Source organism: Chrysemys picta, chromosome 22, assembly GCF_011386835.1.
Source record: "Chrysemys picta bellii isolate R12L10 chromosome 22, ASM1138683v2, whole genome shotgun sequence".
In the NCBI taxonomy this organism is placed as follows: domain Eukaryota; kingdom Metazoa; phylum Chordata; order Testudines; family Emydidae; genus Chrysemys; species Chrysemys picta.
Window position 1 is genome coordinate 21,626,390 of NC_088812.1, and position 17,305 is coordinate 21,643,694.

At 55.1% G+C, this 17,305-nt stretch overlaps 1 protein-coding gene across 1 annotated transcript in view; it reads right to left on the bottom strand.

The window, feature by feature from the left end:
* The window catches only part of LOC101934106 (syntaxin-binding protein 2), a 47,855-nt gene extending 46,953 nt beyond the window's left edge, over nucleotides 1-902 (bottom strand). The window contains exon 1 of the mRNA XM_065576416.1: nucleotides 770-902. Within this exon, the coding sequence (XP_065432488.1) occupies nucleotides 770-806 (37 nt within the window). The 5' untranslated portion in view covers nucleotides 807-902. The remainder of the gene's footprint in view (nucleotides 1-769) is intronic.
* Nucleotides 903-17,305: the final 16,403 nt, after the last annotated feature.

Genomic DNA, 17,305 nt, shown 5'->3' on the forward strand with positions numbered 1-17,305 from the left:
GGGATGATGAGGCTAATACCACAGCAATGGGGGCCAGCCATCAATCTAAGACACAGAGGCCTGGACCAAAGAACCCAACAGTGCACAGAAGCAGATTTCAGTCTCCGGATCCTGCCTAGCTATTGCGGAGATCCCTCCAGCTCAGCAGCTTGACCTGTCCCTGGGACAGGCCAGAGAGTTTAAGAAGCTGACTTAAAGCGAGCTCTGAAGCAGGAAGTGCCCCTCCAGGAGCGAGGACGCAAAGCCTGGGCACTGCTCAAGGATCTCTGGCAACTCGGCTTTGCACTGGGGCAGCTTTCACCCAATACTTGGCTGGGTGTCATTGGGGGGCTCCCGATCATCCTTTGGGGTGCAGAGGTGGGGGAAACCACAAACAGCCCTCACACACACAGGGCATCAGGCAGCATTGGCCACTAGGGAGTCCTCTGTCAGAGGCTGAGCAGCCAGGCGGGGTGACGGGGCAGAGATGCAGTCGGGGTGCCAGGGAAATGTGAGGGCAGGAGTCACCCCGATAGAAAGAGCCACCGCCCCCCCCCCCAGGTGCAGCTCCTATGGAAGTGGGCGGCCCTTGGTGGTGGGGCAGACACCCTCCTCCCCCTCCTGGTATGTGACAGGCAGGCGGGGGTGGGGAGCTCTCTGCTCCGACTGACTCCTAGACCGCCCCGCCCTGCCCTCCCAGGGCCCCCCAACTGGCCCCTGGCCCCCCCAGACCCACACCCGACCGGACCCTGCCCCCGACCGGGATCAGACCCCCCGGCCCCGCACTCACTCTCGCCCACCACCGCCTTCAGCCCGGACGGGGCCATCTCTGCCTCCTGCTGTCCCGGGGCCGCTGCCGCTTCCGGGTCTGAGCGCGGGGCGGGGGCAAGGAACTCGTCCCGCCCACTGCGTGTGACGTCACGCTCCCTCTGAGCCCCTCCCGCCGAGCCCGGGGCCACGCCCCCTCGAGCCCTGTGGATGGAAGTGGGACTCAGCTGTGTGCGGGGCGGGGCTGGAGTCAGGACTCCTGGGTTCTGCCCCTGCTCTGCTCCTGCCCTTGTGCGCGCCCTGGCTTCTCCCTGCCGTGCCCTGGGGAGTGTCTGTGACACTGGGCGACGGCCCCTAGTGACACTGATGGAGGGGCCCAGTTCCCTCTAGTGTCACTGGTGGACGGGCCCAGCCCCCCCGTGACTGATTTTAGTATAAAACAATTGGGGTGCTGGCAGGTCTGTGTCTGCGAGGCTGGTGATGGCTGAACGCTGCAGCCCCCCACTTCTGGCGCTATGGGGGGCCGGGCCTGGGTACCAATGGGCAGGCACCTGGTGATGGGGCCATGCAGGTCTCCACTGAACCCCCACCCAGTCATGCAGGAGGCGGGGGCCTCGGGCAGGGTTAAAGCGAGGACGGGGTTGAGGTAGTGGGGCCTCAGCCCACTCCGGTCAGGCCCCCCACTGAGATGCAAGTCCCACCTCCAACCAGTGCCCCCCCCCAGCAGTGTCCGTTGCCATCGACTTCTACCAACCCCGCCCCCAGTCAGGCCTCTTGCCCGCCTCCATCCAGCCTCCCCCCTCAGCCAGACTCCTCACCCCCCACCTCCACCCAGCCCCCCTCAACCAGGCCCCTTGCTCCCCACTTCCACCCAGCTCCCCCTCAGCCAGGCCCCATTGCCCCACTCCAACCAGTCTTCTCCCTTCAGCTTGCCCCCTTGCCCCACACCTACACCCAGCCTCCCCACTCCTTCAGCTGGGCCCCTGGCCCCCCACCTCCAGCCACCCTCCCCTCACACCCTTGCTGGGCCCCTTGCCCCCTTCCCGGGCCCCTCACCCCCACAACTCTAACCAGCAGACGCTACCCAGGTCTCTTGCTCCCCCCCCCTTTCCAGCCAACCCCTACTGCCACCGCCAGGCCCCTCATCCCCAACTCCAACTAGCTCCCTATCTCCGGGCTGCTCACCCTCCAACTCCAGCCCCCAAGCCAGGGCCCTTGCTACCCTCACTCTGATCAGAGCTCTGTGGATTCTGGTCACATCCACTCCCATCAACCTTTCCTGGTGCTGTGATTTCTGGAGTGGGGGCTCAGGGCCCGGCAGGTGCGTGGCCCGGCCTACAGAAAGACACACTGGGTGCGACCTCCCGTAACGAAGCTCCAGGTGCCTGGGCCATCATTTCTAATCTGAGAAAATCCCAGGAGCATTGAAACTGTCAATCATTTCAAACAGAACTTTGCCAGCCAGGCCCCTCCAGCCAACCCAGCCCTTCCCCTGGTGGTGGGGGGCTCATCCTCACCCTTCCCTCCCTCCCCAATAGCCTGGTGAACAGCTGCAACGGGCACTAGCAACGCACTGCCCAGTGCCTTGCTGGGCATCACGGTTGCTGGGAGCTGGCAGCCATATGGTAGCAGCTGATGCAACTCTACAGGGGCTGGGGCCAGGGCCGGCTCCAGCTTTTTTGCCGCCCTAAGCAGCAAAGCGGGAAAAAAAAAAAAAGATAAAGCCGATCGGCGGCACTTCGACAGCAGCTCAATCGCGCTGCTTCATCCTTCGGCGGCAATTCGGTGGCGGGTCCTTCGCTCCCTCTCTTCCTCGTCAGCGGCACTTTGGCAGCAGCTCAAAGAGGAAGAGAGGGACTGAGGGACTCGCCGCCGAATTGCCACTAAAGGCCCGGACGTGCCACCCCTTTCCATTGGCCACCTCAAGCACCTGCTTCCTTCGCTGGTGCCTGGAGCCGGCCCTGGCTGGGGCACATCCTACATGGACCTCTACCCTGGGCTGGCCCAAAGCTGCCCTGGCTTGGTGCATGTGTCCCCCTAGTGGGCAATTTAAGATAACAACCTGCTACTGATTTCCAGCCAAGGGATTTCCTCCTTTGGCTCAAGAGAGAGGCCTGGGTCTCTGGTGCTGAAGGGCCTATGTTTGATCCACAGTCATTAGACTTGCCCCTTGCTGCTGCTCATTGGCAGCAGGAGAGGGGATGCTGCCGGAGCTAAGGTCGCTCCCAGCCCCATTAACTTCTGGTCACATCTCCCTGCAGGCATCCAATCCCGGTGGCCAGAGTCCGCAGCTCACCATGGGGCTGGCTGTCCAGCTGCCCTAAGTGAGCTCTGCCTGAGTAAGGGCCTTCATCAGCCCTGGATATCACAGCACGGACTGTATGTCTAAGTCCCACTGAGCTACCTCCAGCCACCAGAGGGCACCCAATGGCTACAGAATTTCTCCATTAAGGCCCCATGAGCCAAGCAAAGCTGCACACTGCAAAGTATCTCTGTCCAATTGCAGAGATTGGGTTCTAGTCACATCACTATTATGCACACAACATACAGGGGTGTGAGTCTGGACTCCTGGGTTCTGTCACCAGCTTCAGGAAAGGAGTGGGTCTAATGGTTAGAGCAGGGGGCTGGATGTCAGGACTCCTGAGTTCTATCCGGAGCTGTGGGAGCAGTGGGAGGTCTAGTGGGTTAGAGATGTGGCTCTCAACCTTTCCAGGCTACTGTACCCCTTTCAGGAGTCCGATTTATCTTGCGCACCCCAAGTTTCATCTCATTTAAAAACTACTTACATACAAAATCAGACATAAAAATACAAAAATGTCCCAGCACAGTAATACTGACAATTGCTTTCTCTCATTTTTACCATATAATTATAAAATAAATCAATTGGAATCAGGGCCACCGACAGCTGGTTCGGGCCCCGGTGAAAATATTTTTTCGGGCCCCCCAGCAAGGGCTGAGAGCGGGGAAAGCCGGGGAAGCCGGGCCCCCTTCCGGATCACCAGGCCCCGGTAATTTGTACCGGCTTTCCCCCCCCCCTTGTCGGCCCTGATTGGAATATAAGTACTGTACTTACATTTCAATGTATGGTATATAGAGCAGTATAAACAAGTCATTGTCTGTATGAAATTTTAGTTTGTACTGACTTTGCTAATGCTTTTTATGTAGCTTGTTGATGTACCCCCTGGAAGACCTCTGCGTACCCCCAGGGGCACACGTAACCCTGGTTCAGAACCACTGGGTTAGAGAAACGGGGGGGGGGGGGTCTAGGAATCAGGACTCCTGGGTTCAATCCTGACTGCAAGCGGAGTGGGGGCTAATTGTTAGAGCAGAGAGCTGAAAGTTAGGATTCCTGGGTTCTAGTCCAGGCTATGCAATTGATTTATTCTGTGACATGGTTCGTTCTGCCTTGTCTGCTTGTGACATATGGAGCGCAGAGACCTGTCCCAGCCCTTCCCTTCCAGCTGGGTGGTGCAAGGCCGTAGAGCCTGGGCTCCAAGATCCTGGAGCAAAGCGTCCCGGAAAAGGAATTTGTTCCCCAGGCTTGACTGGCTCCCTGCCCCATCCCTCCCTCCATCAATCGGAACAAATCCCTCCTGGCAGAGCTGTTGTCTGACCCAATCTATTGTGTCCTGGCTGCTGTTCAGCTCAGGTTAACAGCATGTTCTGTTTCTGTAAACTCCCCCAGAGCTTTCGAATGGAAGTGAGAGTCTTCTTCACACCCTGCTCTAAACTGTGAGTTGTGTCGCTCTGTGGCTGTTCAACAGCTGCTGCATTCCTACCCCACAGGTGGCATCATTTCAGTGCTGGGTGAGTAATCCCTGTGTAGTGTTGTTGAGCGCTGTTGCACATCAGCTGTGCTCCATCCAGAGATGTCTGCATTTGAGTGCTGGGCGAGCAATCCCTGTGCAGTGTTGCTGTATGTTGTTATGCAGCTACTGCGCTCCACCCCAGAAGTGGCTGCAATTCAGTGCAGGGTGAATGAAAGTCCATGTCTCATTTTGCAAAGCATGGGTTCTCCAAGCAAGGGTGCTGTCTTTGCCATGTTCCTCCTCAATAGACTCCGGATTCTTAGTATCAGTGGAGCTACATTTTGAGCAGTGGTGGAACGAGGAGGCCACTGGGTCATTTGGTGGTTCCACCTTCAGTTATACCTATTGGCTTGAAAAGGCATCACACGTGTATCTAATGGCTGCTGATGGGGGCGGTTGCCCCCCAGCCCACTATTAGCTCTGCCATTGATTCTTATTAAATGTTCATTGCGCTGCTTCCACCAGCCCCTTTGATTTAGTTTTGTTTTACAGACCCAAGCAAAACGCAACCAACCGCCTCATGCTGGCCTGGCTAGAAGCAGATCCCTGTAATTGAACAGACTCATCCAATTACTGAGCCTTCCCAGAGCCATGTGCTGCCCTCACGATACATCAAACCTAGAGGACCTGCCAGGCTCCCAGTAGATGCAGCCTAGAGCCAAACGCAGGCCAGGCAAGGTGGCCTCGCCCGTGGAGATCAGGTCCAGGGATTCAGTAGGGGGTAAATGGCCAGCACTGGATGCTTCAGGTTTTGGTGCCCACCCAGAGATGGCTGGGGGCTGATTTTCAATTACACACCCGCGGCTGGCCTGGGCCAGCTGACTCCAGCTCCCGGGGCTCGGGCTAAGGGGCTGTTTAACTGCAATGTAGCCTTTGGGGCTCAGACTGGAGTTTCGGCTCTAGGACCCTGCGAGGTGGGAGGGTCCCAGAGCTCGGGCTCCAGCCCAAGCCAGAACATCTGCACTGCAAGTAAACAGCTGCTCAGGTCGAGCCCCGTGAGCCGGAGTCAGCTGGCCCTAGGGTGACCAGACGTCCCGATTTTATCGGGACTGTCCCGATATTTACTTGTTTGTCCCGCGTCTCGACCGATGTTTGGTCGGGACACTGGACAAAGAAGCAATTTTTGCCCTCCACTCCGGCTCGCGCCCCCCTCCTTCCCCGATTGGATAGCTCCCCTGGCTCCGCCTCTTCCCCAGGCACGCCGCTGCACGCCGATCAGCTGTGTGGCGGCGGCGCACGCGCTGGAGGGAGGCCGGACACCAGTGTCTGTGGCGCGGCCGCCATGAAGATTAAGAGGGTGGTGCGGTGCAGCAGCTGCGCCCGGAGGCCAGTGGAGGAGGGATGGAAGGAGGAGGGTCGGGCAGTTGCTCCGAGTCTGCGCCTCTCTCTTGGCGCGGCGGCTGTGGGGGGTCCGGGGTGCGGGTGCTGTAACCCGAAACCTCCCGCCCGTGAGTGGAGCGGAGGCGGCGGGGGAAGAAGGAAGCGGCTCGGCTTGGGAGTCCCACACACACCAAGGGGGGAGCGCTCCGGTTTGTTCACTGAGCTTATGGGAGCTACAGGGTGGGGAAGGGGGGGGGGTCTGTGCCTCCTTTGCGGGGCTCTCCCGTCCCCGGGTGTGTTCTCGCTGCCCCCTGCTCCTGCAGCCTTCCCGGCCCCACCCCCCGGGACTTTGCCTCCTGCACCAACCTTTGTGTGCGGAGGCAGGACAAGCCCGTGCCGGGAGGGAGGCTGGTTTTTAGGGCAGAGGAGCAGCCGAGCGCTGCATCTCTGATTGCAGAGCCGGGGGGGGGGGCTCTGGCGGCTTTTTTTTTTTTGCTCCCCTCCCCCCCCCCCCCTCCGCGTCCCGATATTTCATCTTTGGTATCTGGTCACCCTAGCTGGCCCAGGCTAACCGTGGGCACGTAACTGCAGTGTAGACGCACCCTAAGTGCCCACGAGCCCCGCTGGCAGCTGCGGGTGTTTAGCACCTCTGAAATCCAGGCCCAGGTGTCTCAACATGGGCACCCAAAGTTAGGGGCCATTCGAAATCTTCTTGCCAGTGTCCCTGTGGTCATGAGGAGGCGGGGGATATGCTGCCCTCTGCTGTCCCCTGCTGGCTACAGTCAGAATAGCTCAGACTCTGGGCTTTATCCCCCACTGAGGCTCGTGAAATCAAGTGGCGGATGGGAAAGCCTAGGAGGCCCCAGACTTCGGGGGTGGGGTTCCACCCCGGCGTCCATATCACAAACCCACTGTTGCCTCAGGCTGTATCTGGGCCCCTCGGTGACAGCCCCCGCAGAGTAGCAAGGGGCTGAATGGGCCACAGGGGCTGAGTGCACCTTTTCCCTTAGAGGCAGGGTTGCTGGACAGTTTGTATCGTGGGGGTGCTGAGAGCCTGTAGCAGGGTGGACTCACCCCTGTGGCACCTCCTGCTGGTCGTCCATGGGAATTAGCTCTGCCAGCCTTGGAGCGCCCTCTGCAGGCCGGTGATCTGCTTCGCCACTTGGCTGCTGGTGGGTGCAGAGCACCCGCTAATTTTCTCCCGTGGGTGCTCCAGCCCCGGAGCACCCATGGAGTCGGCGCCTATGGATGAGGGTAGCTCACACCCACAAAAAAGCAGTTTGGAAACTCAAGATGATGGAAACTTACTTCTAGATGAAGGCAGTTCACAGCATCAGACTGATATGGAAGTGGAGAAAATTTATTCACCTTTAGAGACACATGCAGAAATTGAAATAAATGAAGTAGAAGGAAGAAAGGATGAGGAAGTTACAAACAAGTTACGGTATGGGTTCCCAGCTTCATGGCCCAGATGTGATGAGAGTGTGCGGCAAATTCTTGTGGAACATGGACCCGAACAAGTTCATGAATTTCCCTTCCCTAAGGATGGAAATAAAAGAAAATTCTCTGCTTAGCATTACAAGAGGAAACTCATTAATGGGGAAGAAATTCATCGAAACTGGTTACAATATTCCGTGTCGAAGGACTTTGTGTTTTGCTTTTGCTGCAAGTTGTTTAGAAATCAAGCAATTTGTACATCACTTACAGAAAATGGATCAAAGTACTGGAAAAACATATCTTTAATTCTCTCTTCACATGAAAGAAGTACAGAACATTTGGAATGCTTTCAAAATTGGAAAGAACTTGAATTATGATTGAAAAAAGGGAAAACTATCAAAGAAAATTTGTGTGTGATCAAGGAAAAAGAATATTGGCAACAAATATTAGAGCATCAGATTGCTTTAGTGAGAGTTCTCGGTGGGCAAAATTTAGCATTCTGCGGCCACGGTAGAAATGAAAAATTATACACTCCAGGTGATGGAAACTTTTTAAAATTTGTTGAATACCTAGCTTTGTTTGATCCAGTCATGAAGGAGCATCTATGTAAAATAACTGATCATGAAACACAGATTCATTACTTAGGAAAAAATACGCAGAATGAACTGATTCAAATCCTAGCAAATGCCATTAAAAAGAAACTTGTAGATGCTGCCCATTCTGCAAAATACTTTTCAATAATACTGGACTGTACACCAGATGTGAGTTATGTTGAACAAATGACGATCATTCGTTTTGTGGATATGGAAAAGTCTGCAGATGAAGATAAAGTTGAAGTGCTCATAAAGGAACATTTTTTGGGTTTCATACCACTGAAGGAGACGACTGGAGCATTTATGACTGAAATTATTCTACAAGAGCTTGAAACAATGACATTATCTGTTTAAAACGTACTTGGCCAAGGCTATGATAATGGGAGTAATATGAAGGGTAAAGACAGTGATGTGCAAAGGAGAATGATGGAAATCAATCCTAGGGCCTTATTCGTTCCTTGCAGTGAGCACTCTCTGAATTTGGTTGGCAGTGATGCTGCTAGATGCTGTTTGGAGGCAAGCAGTTTCTTTGACCTGGTGCAATGTGTTTATGTGTTTTTCTCAGGCTCAACATGCCATTGGGAGATTCTGACTCGCCATGTGAATTCTCTAACTGTGAAACCACTTAGCCAGACAAGATAGGAGAGTCGCATTAATGCTTTGAAGCCTCTTTGATGTCCTGATTGAAATTTCTGATGATACTACCTTTACTGGATCATCTGGCAATACTGCACGTTCAGATGCAGAAGCTCTTGCAAATGGCCTTTCCAAGTTCAAATTTGTGACTTCACTCATTTTGTGGTATAACATCCTTTTCGAGATTAACCTCACTACTAAGCAGATTCAGGAAAAGAACTTGAACCTACATTCTGCTATTCAAAAACTGCTGCAAACTAAAACTATTCAGAAGTGCTGAAGGGTTCAAAAGAACACTGGGAGATGCTCTTGAGCTTGCTGAAGAAATAGACTCTCTGACAGAATTTGAACCAGAGCCAGTTCACATTCAGCAAAAGAAACAGCAGTTTTTGTCTGAAGGACGAGACACACCCATTCGGAACCCAAAACAAAGGTTCAAAGTGAATTTCTACTTCGCAATCCTTGATACTGCTGTTCACTCGGTTGACGAAAGATTTCAACATATGCAGCAGCTAGAGTCAATATTTGGCTTTCTATATGATATCCACAGATTGCAAAAGAAAACAGCAAAACAGGTAAGAGAATTTTGTATCAAACGGGAGTCGGCATTGACTCATGAAAATTCAAAAGACATTGATGCTACAGATTTGTGTGGTGAGCTTCAGGCTTTTTCAAGACAACTTAAGAAACATTCCACTCCTGAAGAAGTTCTGAAGTTTGTTTGTGAAAATAAACTCACAGACAGTTTTCCAAACATTTTTATAGCTCTACGCATTCTTTTAACATAGCTAGTGGGGAACGTAGCTTCTCAAAGTTAAATTTGATAAAAACATATCTGCGTTCAACAATGGTGCAAGAGAGACTTGTTGGACTTGCCACAATGTCAATAGAGCATGAAATAGCTGGAAAACTGGATCTAAAAGAACTTGTGACTGAATTTTCAAAACTTAAAGCAAGAAAAGTCATGTTTTAAGAGCACAGAGTGTTTTTTATTCAGAGTGTTTTGTAAATACAGGTTAAAGTTCATTGAAGAGTGTTCTTATTTCTTTCTATATTGGATGTGGTGGAAATGGCAGTTAAAGCAGGATAGCGTAATGGATGATTTTGGATGTGTAATAATAAAAATTATAATTAACATTTTTAATGCATTCTTATTTGAAATTGGACTGAAATATCATCTAGCTGTCATGTACAAATCTATTCTGAAAATTTCATGTCTCTATTTTATCTGATCTCAGAAACATTGGTTGGACAGACGGACGGATGGACAAACCGAATAATTAAGCCTCTGTTTAAAAAAAAACGCTTAAAAACATTAAAAGGAAAAAAGGGACAAAATATTTCCCAGTTTACCAAAAACCTCAGCCTAGATCTGCCCTTGGGGTTTGAGGCGCGGATTGCATGGTTCTCCTAGGATGCCAGTTGCTGGCAGCTAGTCTAGGGCCGCCCCTGCCTCCAGCTGCAGGGCTTCAGCCTCCTGCCCCTGGTTCCAGCTGGGTGGCAGCGGGCGCTGGCTCCCGGCTCCAGTCCCGGGCTCTGACCACGCAGTGGCAGGCCCTGGCCACAGACACCAACCCCCAGCCTCAGCCGCAAGGCAGCGGGCTCCAAGCATGGGGCTTTGGGCGCCAACCCCTTGCTCTGGCCACAGGGCAGCAGGTGCTGACCCCCAGCTCCGGCCACGGCGCTTGAGTCAGCCTCTGGCCCCCAGTTCTGGCCATGCGGTGGCAGGCACTGGCCCTGGGCTCCAGCCACGCGGCCCCAGCCCCTGGTGCTGATCCCCTGCCCCAGCTGCACGGCAGCAGATGCCAACCCACGGCTCTGTTCTCAGGATATGGCCACGTGGTAATGGGAGCTGGCTCCGGATGCTGACCCGTGGTCCTGGCTGTATAGCAGCGAGTGCTAGCTCCAGCCACGCAGAGGCAGGTGCTGACTCCTGGCTCCAGCCACACACTCCTGGGCTCCAGCATCCAGCTCCGGGCTCTGGCCGTGCAGCAGCAGGCACTGTCCCCAGGCGCTGACCCACAGCTCCGGCTTCATGGCAGTTCCTGTCCCCAGCTCCAGCTTCTGGCTGTGGGTACTGAGCCCCCCCAGTCCTGGCCGCATGGCAGCAGACACAAGGCCCTGGCTCTGGCCATGAGACAGTGGGGCTCATCACCCACCCCCATCGCCCCTGGCCCTTGCTGCCTCCCACAGCCCCACATCCATCCCCCCACATTGCCCCAGGCCCCCGCTGCCTTCCACAGTCCTATATCCAACCCCCACCACACACACGGACACTGCTGCCTTCCTCACCTCGCATCCATTCCCCACATTGCCCCGGCCCCGGGCTCACCATTGCCTCTGGCCCCTGCTGCCTTCCCTTTGGCCCCCCACATCCAGAGCTCAATGGGTCCTGGGGCTTGCTGGGAAAAGTGATATTAACAAACATGCAAGTATCACTTTTCACAGTAGACTTACTAGCTATCTATGAAAAGTGATACTTGTATGTTTGTTAATATCATATATCACTTTTCATAGCCTCCCAGGTAGCTACTAAGTGTGCTGTGATATTAACAAATATACAAATATCACTTTTCACTTAAGCCCTGGATTGGTGGGGGGAAAGGAGGAAGGGGAGGCAGCATTATTTTTGTTATTGAGTCTGCCAAAAACCCTACAAATATAAATTACACTGATTTGGATGTGAATCTGTGCACATTTAATTGTTTTTCCCAAAGTTAATTAAGTATTTTAGGGAAAAGTGTCAGAGCGGCCACCAGTGAGAGTTGGTGGCCACACTCTGAGGCCACCAAAACATTTATTGTGAGAACCCCTCTAGGGCAATAACAAAGCAGCAAACACAGCACCAGCCCTGTGTGCTCAACCCAGTCAAACCCCCTCCCCGTCCAATGTACACAGGGCATCTCAATAAGCCCTGTGGTCTAAAACAGTGGTCTCCAAAGTGGGGTGCGCAAGAGGATCCTTCAGGGTGTGCGGCATGAGGAGCACCGCCGGAGCACCGCCGCTTCAGCAGTTCAGGCAGGAGTCTGAGCGCCTTTTTGCCTTTTTTTTTGCTTGGAGCGGCAAAAATGGTAGAGCCGGCCCTGCGGTGCGGCAGGGGGTGCAAGCTCAAATTGTTTTTACTGATAGGGGTGCAGGGCCGGCTCTGGCTTTTTTGCTGCCCCAGGCAAAAAAGCCTCCCGCCGCCCACCGCCCCCTGGCGGGGAGCGCGGCAGGGGAGGGCGCCGAGCCCAGCCGCTGCCACGCTCTCCCCGACCGGCCGGAGCGCCGGGGGGAGGGCGGCGAGCCCGGCCGCGGCCCCACTCTCCCCGGCCAGCCAAAGCGCCACAGGAGGGCGGCCCAACTCTTTCCGGCTGGAGCACCGGGGGGAGGGCGGTGAGCCCGGCCGCGGCCCCGCTCTCCCTGGCCAGCCGGAGCGCCGGGAGAGGGCGGCGAGCCCACCACGGCTCCACTCTCCCCAGCCGGCGAGAGCGCCGGGGGAGGGCGGCGAGCCCGCTGCGGCTCCGCTCTCCCTGGCGGACGGAGCGCTGGGGGAGGGTGGCCCCGCTCTTCCCGGCCAGCCAGAGCACCGGGGGGAGGGCGGTGAGCCCGGCCGCGGACCCGCTCTCCCAGGGTGACCACCGCCCCCCTCCACATGCCGCCCCAAGCATAAGCTTGGAGGGCTGGTGCCTGGAGCCGGCCCTGTAGGGGTGCGCGATCAAAAAAGTTTGGAGACCACTGGTCTAAAATGTAGAGGAGAGGGGCTCTCTGCTGCCATCTAGTGGTGAACTGGAGGAAGAGACAGAATGAGCCAGACCTTATTTGCATGTTTGTTGCCCACTGGGACCATTTTGGCCATTTGGTTTAACATTCATTGACGTTGTGGGTGCAGGGCTGATGAAAGGTGGGTCTATTTGTTGTACGACAAGACTGCAGCAGAAGTGCCACCAGCAAACCCTGAGTGAGGAGTTGCCATAACCAGAGCCTTCGTCTTGCATGGCTGAGTAGAGCATGGGCACAAACCAGCCAGGTTCATTTTAAGGCGGGGGGGAGAGTGTGGTGACATGGATTCTGTGCATGGGGAATTTTATCTGCTAATGGGCCCCCATCCCTGGTAGCTCTTTACTGAATCTGCTGAGTGCACTGACCGCACTGAGTGACTCTGATAAGGGCCCCTTTCCCTGGTGCCACTAGTACTGTAATTGCTATAGCTGGCTCAGCAATGGACCCTGGGCAGTGGAGCTGGTGTACAAAGACGGCATTGTGGAGATGGTGTTGTGGTTAAAGACAACGCCCCCTGCCAGCACCAATGTAGCTGAAATCACTATTGCTGGGCCAGCCTCTGGACTAGATCAGGCAGCTTCCCCTGGCAGCTGAACGGGGCTGGCCCAGTGCACTCCAGGGCTCTGGGATGGTGCAAAGCAGAGTGGGGCGCATTGGAAATTCACCCCTGCAGAAGGGACACGGCAGTGAAGGGCACTGCCAAAGGCACTGTGGGGGGAGGGGGCGGGGGGGGGGTTAGTTATTAGTTGTAGACATACTTTGTATGGGGCAAATTGTGAGAGAGCCAAGGCCCTCCACGGTCCGCAGAGCAGGGGACGAGGAGGAGGAGGAGTGCACATATCGGGATGATTTGTGGTTGCTGCGTTTCCCAGGTGCCAGCTCTGTGCCTGGTCCCCTTAATGCAGTTTTCTGTGTTTTTCACACGGACTCAGTGCGGTGGGTGAGGAACATTTGCTGGCTAGGGGGGCCCAGGGGAAGTGTTCAGTTTTCCCAGGTCCTGCGGAGACCTGGCATGTGTCAGTTTCAAAAGGGTTCCCTAGCTGGTTGACCCCGGCCCTTGTTGCTGCCAACAGCCCCTGGCAGAAATGGTGCCACGTCTACACCAACCAGTCCATGGCTGCGTCAATGTGGGTGAAGTCTGTTTGCTGGGGGAGCGGGGCTGGGTGAGCGGCTGCCCTGGGGCTGGGGACAATGGAAGGATTGTGCCTTGCCGAGAGGGGCTGGGCGTGTTCAGCCTCCGCACGCCCAGCAGGAGCTCAGTCATTGTCAATGAGATCTGTGAATTCAGCACTAGTGAAGGGGGGCCCTGGAGACCCAACCCTCCCCCCGGCCCAGGTCCAGGCAGGAGCTTCCCCTGCACACACCCACTTCTCTCAGGAAGGGTGGCCTGGGTTTAGGGGGATCTGCTTATTGTGTCAATCCCGGCTGGCTTCTGCTCTTGGGATTTCTCCTGTGCCAAGGTTCAGGGCAGCTGGGTGCTGGAGAGGCTGGTGGTCAGTGCAGGACTCCTGGGTTCTCTTTCCTAGCTCTGGGCGAGGGTTGAGGTTTAAGGGGGAGGGAGCCAGGAGTCCTGGGTTCCGTTCCCAGCTCTGGGTGAGGAGTGGGGATCTGTCACTGGTCCACAGGATCTCTGCTATGCCACAGCTTTTAAACAGTCCCTCAAAGGAATCCCTGCAGTGGGCCAGTCCCCCAAGGGGTCCTGCTCTTCCTCAAGCATAGGCCACATATCCTCAATGCCTCTGCGACTGAGCCTCTGGGGCTGGAGTGAATCCAGCTGAGACAAACACCTGGTCAGACACTTGTCCGCTCCTCAGGCCCCAACGGACCTCGGCAAGGATTTGCAGTGACACCAGGAGCCTTTACAACCAGTCAGGTTTAGTAGCTAGAACCCAGCCCAGGAAGTCCCCAGGTTAGCGCAGAGAAGCAAAGGCTAAGACACCGTCTATCCTGGCCACGCCAGCGCACCACCCAGCCAATCCACTTTTGGCCTCCTCTCTTTGTTGGTCCCAGATGTGAGCTCTGCATCTCCCCAGAGGCCAGCTCTTATCCTAGCCTCCTGCCACCCCTCAGTCCATTCACCTCCTCCCCCAGGCCCATGCTGAGCAGGGCCCGCTCTAACTTTTTTGCCACCCCAAGCAAAAAAAAAGAGCGCCGCCCCGCCAAAACACAGCAGCCCGAACGCCGCCCCGCCCAAACACCCCCCCAAGCGCTGCCCCACCGAAACACGCCCCCCGAGCGCCGTCCCGCCCCACCGAAACACCCCCCCAAGTGCCGCGCCACCAAAACACCCCCCCAGCGCCGCGCCACTGAACCCCCCCCCAGCACCATGTCACGCTGCCGAAACAAAAACAACCCACCCCCCGAGCGCTGCCCGGCCGAAACAAAAACAACAACAAAAAAAACCTCGAGCGCCACCCCGCCGAACCAAAAGAAAAACCAACCCTGAGCGCCCCCCGCCACCCCAAGATTGCCTACCCCTTACAAGGAGCCGCCCCAAGCACGTGCTTGGTCGGCTGGTGCCTGGAGCCGGCCCTGATGCTGAGTTCACATGTTCTGCCTGCGGAGCGGTGTCAGTTGTTCAGGCTTTGGGGTCCCATTGTCTTTCTGGATCCTCCACTGATACCACTCGGTTTCAGCCAGTCCTTTAATGCCCCATTCATTCCACCCCAGACAGCTACGGACCTCAGTGCTTCTGCTCAGCCCCAAGAGCAGATTTAACCTTTCTGCCCTCACTGGGGAGCAATGCAAAGTAGTGAGGGAAACGGAGCCGTGCCTAGGAATTATAAAAATATTACAGAAAATTCCCCTTTGTCACAAGTTTAGAGCAGGGGGGCTGGGAGTCAGGACTCCTGGGTTCTATTTCCCCCTTTGGGAGAGAAGTGGAGTCTATTAGGTGGGGCAGGGGGTTGGGAGTCAGCACTCCTGGGTTCTATTTCCTGCTCTGCTGCAAGCTCACTATTACAACACTTCTATATTATCTCTGAGGTACTTGTGTAGCAAGAACAGCAGTAACTAGACACCATCGCTCCAGCTTGTCAGGCCGGTGATGTCTCCCTGAGTTGCGCTGTGTGACCTTTGGAAGATCTCTGCCTCATCATTCATTTCCCTCTGTTCAGAGGCTCTGTGGTCTCATGGCTAGAGCACCGGGCTGAGACTCTGGCAATTTGTGTTCTGTTCCTTGTTCTGACACTGCCCTGCTGGGCGACCTTGTGCTAGTCACTTCCCCTCTCTTTACTTCAGTTTCCTCTCCCAGGCCTTTGTCTCTTTAGACTAGTATGAGAGGGGGAGCCGTGTTAGTCTGGATCTGTAAAAGCAGCAAAGAGTCCTGTGGCACCTTATAGACTAACAGACGTATTGGAGCATAAGCTTTCGTGGGTGAATACCATCCGACGAACTGGGTATTCACCCACGAAAGCTCATGCTCCAATACGTCGGTTAGTCTATAAGGTGCCACAGGACTCTTTGCTCTCTTTAGACGGTGAGCTCTCTGGGGCAGGGACTGTCTCTCCTTCCGGGTCTGCACACAGGCCAGTACAGGGCATTAGACCATTAGAGCTCAGACTAGTGGCTTCTGTGTGCCAGTGGCCCGGCGCTACCCGGGAATGGCTGTGATTTGTGCAGTGGTGCACAGAGGTGCCCATCCCCCCAGGGCTGGGAGGATGGCGCTCAGGTCTGTGGCTGGTGGCTCTTGCTCCTATGATCAAGGTCACGCTGACCCCAGGTTTGGGGATATTCAGGACGATTCCCCCAGGTCAGACTGGCAGGGACCTTGGGGTGGTTTTGCTTGTTCTGCAGCACGTGGTGTGGATCGCCTGCTGGGGGCACCTCCCCTAATCAATTCCCTGCCTTGCAGGGGCCTCGGCCATTGGCAGCACCTCGATCTCTCCTGTTTTCTGCACCAGTTGAGTTACCCAAGGGCTGAAATGCTTTTGTCTAATAGGAATCACTGGGCTCAGCATTAGGGACATGTGGGTGACGTGCAATGGCCTGTGCTACACAGACTGGCTGGTCTGATGGTCCCTCCTGGCTTAAGCTCTGTGAGACGGGGCTCACACTAGCAGCTAGAGAGAGGTCAGAAAGCCGGGCTCTGATTGCATGTCTGCCCTCCCTGCCCAGCCCCGTGCTGGGCTACAAATCCTGCTGGTGCATTTTCAACCCATCTCTGGCACTTGCCTCTACACCAGGGGTCGGCAACCTTTCAGAAGTGATGTGCCGAGTCTCCATTTATTCACTCTAATGTAAGGTTTCGCGTGCCAGTCATACATTTTAATGTTTTTAGAAGGTCTCTTTCTATAAGTCTATAATATATAACTAAACTATTGTTGTATGTAAAGTAAATAAGGTTTTTAAAATGTTTAAGAAGCTTCATTTAAAATTAAATTAAAATGCAGAGCCCCCCAGACCGGTGGCCAGGACCTGGGCAGTGTGAGTGCCACTGAAAATCAGCTCGCGTGCCGCCTTCGGCACGCGTGCCATAGGTTGCCTACCCCTGCTCTACACTGTAGCCAGGTGGGCTAGAGCAGCTGTGTAGCCACGGCAGCACGGGAGGTGGGATGGGCTGACCACACAGAGTATGATCCGGTCCGGGACCCAGGGTCCATGCGTGGGGCAGCTGGCCCATCCCACCTCCTGCACCACCGAGGCTACACTGCTATTTTCACTTCGCTAGCTCCAGCAAAGTTAATTACACCTCCAGCTGCAGCGCAGCCCACCCCTTAGTCTCCAATCTGCAGGTAGCTGATGCCAAACCCAAAGTGGCCCTGCCTTCCAGCAACCCCCTTACAATACCCTGGAAATTCCCACAGAGGGGGAGCCCCAGGTCTGTGCAGACCCTCAAAGCCAAAGCCTATAAGAGTGTAATGCCTTCAATGTAATGGAGTTACACCAGGGGAGAATTTGGCCCTGGCAATGAAGAACTGGGCAGGGTTTGAGCAAACAAGGAAGTTTAAAAAGAAACATTCTTTGTTAGGAACAGCCCTGGGGTTGCCCCACACTTGTGGG